Source organism: Puntigrus tetrazona, unplaced genomic scaffold (genome assembly GCF_018831695.1).
Source record: "Puntigrus tetrazona isolate hp1 unplaced genomic scaffold, ASM1883169v1 S000000513, whole genome shotgun sequence".
NCBI classification, from domain to species: Eukaryota; Metazoa; Chordata; class Actinopteri; order Cypriniformes; family Cyprinidae; genus Puntigrus; species Puntigrus tetrazona.
Genome location: NW_025048150.1, coordinates 837501 through 842500, shown reverse-complemented (window position 1 = coordinate 842500; position 5000 = coordinate 837501). Strand labels below are relative to the sequence as shown.

Here is a 5000-nt window from a genome sequence, read left to right as displayed (position 1 = left end):
AAGAAAGCGAACGCCAACGGAGCAGCGGAGCGTAGCGTGTTCGCATCGATAGAGCGTGCAGCCGCCTCTAAAAATAGCTCATTCATTAATTGCACGCGGATCGCGGAGTTTATTGGGTTTCCCGGTGGATTGGGGTTCGTTACAGACGTGCTAGATCAGTGTTCACAGGTTCATCTTTATTTCCGGCGTGATTCCCGTAAGCAGGAGATCAAGCACTTTGTGCATCAGAAGATTGTAATAATAATGACTGCTACAACTAAAAATGTAGCATTTACGGCGGTTTGCGGCTCGCTATTCTGCATCTCGCGATCCAAATTTATCCAATTCTGTATTTCTGCATCTCGCCGTATGCTTGACATTTCGCAGTGCAGTTCAGTTTTGCTTTTACAGCACGCAGTTTCCCGCTCGCCTTTCTGCTTTTACAGCCAAAGTAAAAATTGCGAGAGATAAACGCGTGCAGATTGTCAGATAAAAATTGCAATTACGAGCGCAAGCGTGCTTGGCGAGAATATCAGTAAGTATTGAAATAAGTGGTTTTGCATTTGAGGTCTCTCATCCAATTCAACGCACTTTTAATTTTGTGCTGGAGTGGATCTAATTTAATCTTTCTTGCTGATACAGTAGATCATAAGATGAAATGTTTCGTTTCATCACCTTTTTCTGGGAAACCTTGTGTGTTTGTTTCCCATTAGTTTCATTCTGTTTGCAGAATGTGGGAAAGCTCTCCAGCACGTAAATCATCTCCAGTCCACTTCAAGGAAACGAGTCCTCTGGCGTCACCAGGATGGGTTTTACAGATCAGTTATTTTAATCGTCTTATGCTAATGTGCATTTTCAGCACGAATACTTCTTACACTTTGCGCAGAGTATTTGTATTTAGTCTGGTGCGTCTGTTGCTCGTCTCGCGTTAGGTCTCCGAGGAAGTGCGTTTTGTAAAAATGCATATGAAGCGTAATGAAACGGAGAGCGATGTTTTGCGGGTTCAAGAGTGTGAAGCCTCTCTTTAGTGTTTTTGAGAGCTGATGACTGCAGTGTAACCTCACTGAAGTATACTGTTAGCTGTTGGTTTTCCCAGCACGACACGCACAGATCCGTTAAACAGCGATGGGCCTGTGTGCTTGTGTTTGTGTGCGTCGAAGGGCTGCACGGTAAATAAATATAATCTATGCAAGAACGTGTTTAGGTACTTCGCAAATGCGCATATAATCTAGAAAATCCTCACGCGTAACTGCAGACCGTACCTCCGCTGCATGCTGGTGCGTTAGACGCAAGACCGTACGCTGCAGCCCAGGTCTGTGTGTGTGTGTGTGTGTGTGTGTTTGTTGTTAGCACTTTGTTTCGTGTGGAGCTCCAGTGATGGATCTGCATGTGTGTGTGTGTGTGTGTGTGTGTGTGTGCGCGTGCGTGCAGAGGTGGACAGCAGTGATGTACTTTTACTTAAGTAAATTTAAAAAGTATCTATACTGTATCTCAGTGTTTTTCTTTGGAAAATTTTCTTCACTACATTCCAAAGCAAAATGTCATACTTTTTACTGCACTACATTTCGTACGTTAAGTTAAAGTAAAATAAAAATTTCAATAAATATATTTATTTTATTTTTTTAATATTTAATTTAATTTTTGTTATACATTTAATTTTATTTTATCATATATATATATATATATATATATATATATATATATATATTAAAATTATAGTATAAAATATTTAATAATATTTAATATGCACCAAAGTACAGTATTATGCTTTGGAATGTTGTGAAGTAAATGTTTTCTAAAGAAAAAGGCTCTGATAAAATACAGACACTTGAAAAATGTACTTCTCACTAGGGCTGTGTGATAAATCACAGTGAAATTGCAGTAAATTGCAAAATTTGAGAGTTTTGGAGAGGATCACTTACGGAGGAGACAAACTGTTGAATAAATTATTTTTGTTTTATTTACGCACAAAAAAGCTTTGTAAAGTTAAGGTCGAACCACTGATGTCTCTAGGATTATTTTAACGATGTCCTTGCTGTGTTTTCGAGCCGTGATCGTGTTAAGATCCTTCACAAATATCTTAACTTGTGTTCTGAAGATGAATGAAGTTCCTGTGGGTTAGGAAAGAGGGGAGTAATTGATGACAGAATTTTAATTTTGGGGTGAACTGTCGCTTTAAATGTAATATTTGATCTTCTTTCAGATAGAGCAGTAATTACTACACACTATATATATATATATATATATATATATATATATATATATATATATATATATATATATATAAAATAAATATAAAGCAGACAATAATATAATTGTAATATATAATAATAATATAATATTTTTTATTATTATTTATTTTATTTTACTTTTTTTGTGGTTTGGCTCTGTGTAATTAAATTCACTCCAAAATTTTAATTCTGTCTATAATTACCCTCATGTTGCTCTGGGACACAAATTAAGATATTTTTGATGAAATCAGAGAGCTATCTGACCCAGATTTTTATTTTATTTTTTTGTTTCAGGGTTTGATTTTTTTTTTTTTTTTTTTTTTAAATTTAATAATTCTCTTAGCTTTTCAAAACAGAAGTTGAGCGACTGATGTCAGTGTTTTCTCAATGCATTTACACAGACGAGATGTGCCTGACGGTCTCAGTTGATTAATCGTGCAGCCCTAGTTTCAAAGCCTTGTAGAAACTCTTCTCTGCCGTCTTGCTCTGGCGTTTGGACGCTCGGAACGAGTGTGTGTGAGCGTCTCCGTCCGCTTTCACAGAGCTGTGTGTGTGTTCCCGTCCGCAGGGGGAACAGGGAAAGCTCCAGCCGAGCGTCCAGCAGTCGTCAGAGCAGCACCGACAGCGACATGAAGAGCCTGGAGCCGCGTCCGTGGAGCAGCACCGACTCGGACAGCTCCAACCGCACGCTCAGGCCTCCGGTCACCAAAGCCAGCAGCTTCAGCGGCATCTCCATCCTCACGAGAGGAGACAGTCTGGGCAGCAAGGGCTCGCAGGGCAGCGCCAGGGGCTCCCGCACAGGTCTCACACACACACACACACACACACACACACACACACACACACACACACACACACACACACACACACATACACACACACACACACATACTCACACACACACACACACACACACACACTCACACACACACACACACACACACACACACACACACACACACACTCACACACACACACTCACACACACATACTCACATTCACATACTCTCTCACATACACATACTCTCACACACACACATGTACTCACACACACACACACACACACACACACACTCTCACACACACACACACACACACACACACACACTCTCACACACACACACACACACACACACACACACACTCACAAACACTCACACACATACTTACACACATTCTCACACACACACACATTCTCACACACATGTACACACACATACACACAAACACACGCACTCTCACAAACACACACTCACAAACACACACACACACATACTCACACACACACACTCTCACAAACACACACACATATACACACACACTCACACGCGCACACACACACTCACTCAAACTCTCACACACATACACTCACACACTCACTGAAGTGCATTGAAGGGAAATAAATTTAATATCAGGTATTACATTTTAAATGACATTTAAAAAATTTTCACATGATCGTAACACGTGGTATTTGTATATGCTACATCATGTGTTGTCTATTGCTGTATTTCAGACACGTCATGACATTAAAGCACTTGAATTGCAAGCCTTTTCTTAGTTTATTCGTGCACGCTGCTCTCTCTGTCTCTCTCTCTCTGTTACGTCAGAAACATGAACGCTGTTCTCTCTCTCAGGTCTTCCCACAATCGCTCCAGACGTCTGTCCCTCGGCTCCACCGCCCCAGCAGAGCCGCGGGCTCCTGCCCTGTCCCCCGAACTGTCCCTCCGGGGCCCCTCAGACCCAGAGCCAACCGGCCCCCCCGCCGCTGCTGCCCACCCCGACTCACGCACACACACACACTCACACACAGCACGCCATCAGCGCGCACAATCACATGCTGCCTCAGGTGAGTCTGATTCATTTATAATTCCCAGATCTATATCGGTACTTTTTTTGTTGTTTTTGCACTGAACATTTTATTAATGGCCTCTAAAGAAATATTGAATAGGCACTTTATCGAATTAAGTTGTGCATTTGAGATGTATGTTTTTTGTGGTGTGTTAAATCATAAAGCATTTTATTGTTTGTGGTCTTGTTTTTTGGTGCTTGTCCCTTTTTTTTTTTTGTTCTGTTAAGATCTTGTCACACTTTAACTCTCCAGCGCCGCTAGTCCTGGGTCAAAACGTGTTTAGTTTGATGCACGTTTAAATGCGTCATTACCCACTAGTTCACATTCTTACAAATTCAGTAGACTCTCTGTAAATGTGGTTGCCGCTACCTGTATTTTTCAGGAGTTGTTGCAGTCGTTCCTCCCTTACTGTAGTGTTTTACGTGTACAGAATGACATTAAGTAAGCAGTAAGACCGTGTGTCGGTGGCCATTTGACTTTCTGTCCGCGAGCAGAAGCTTCTTCTCTAAGCTCTCTTCGGCTTGCGTCCCTCTGAACTCTGTTCCTGCTCCTGAGTCTGTTCTGTGTCTCTCTGCAGCCGGTGGCGTCTCTGCAGCCGTCTGCGCAGGCTGTGTCTTACTCAAACCCTTCGTGCCCTCAGGTCATCCTGCCTGTTTCTCCTTCCCAGCAGTATAACATGGTACTTCAGCTCTCCTCTCTCTCTCTCTCCTGCATCTTTTCCTTCGTTTCCCTTCATCTCTTCTCTCTCACTCTCTTGCTCTTCAGATGGATATTGTATTTAGTTGTTCTTGGGTTGGTTGTTTTTATGATTATTTTTTTGAGCGTGGTGAGCAGAAATATTCACATTCTCTTTTTGTTGAGCATGTATTAATTGTACTGTACCAAAATGTTGTTTTGAGTTTTTGACTTCACTTAGTTTATTCATTCATTTATGCTGTTTT

The 5000-nt window shown here is 41.3% G+C and overlaps 1 protein-coding gene across 9 annotated transcripts in view; it reads left to right on the top strand.

Moving 5' to 3' along the window:
• LOC122334317 (R3H domain-containing protein 2) overlaps positions 1 to 5000 on the top strand; it is a 50718-nt gene that overhangs the window by 34642 nt on the left and 11076 nt on the right. For 8 of the 9 annotated variants that reach the window (XR_006248740.1, XR_006248741.1, XM_043232137.1 and 5 more), the window contains 3 exons: positions 2779 to 3011; positions 3845 to 4056; positions 4637 to 4738. Coding sequence is in view for 7 of the 9 variants with exons in the window: in XM_043232137.1 (XP_043088072.1) it covers positions 2779 to 3011; positions 3845 to 4056; positions 4637 to 4738 (547 nt within the window). In the remaining 2 variants the exon portion in view is untranslated. The remainder of the gene's footprint in view (positions 1 to 2778; positions 3012 to 3844; positions 4057 to 4636; positions 4739 to 5000) is intronic. The other variant, XM_043232141.1, reaches the window with a different exon arrangement.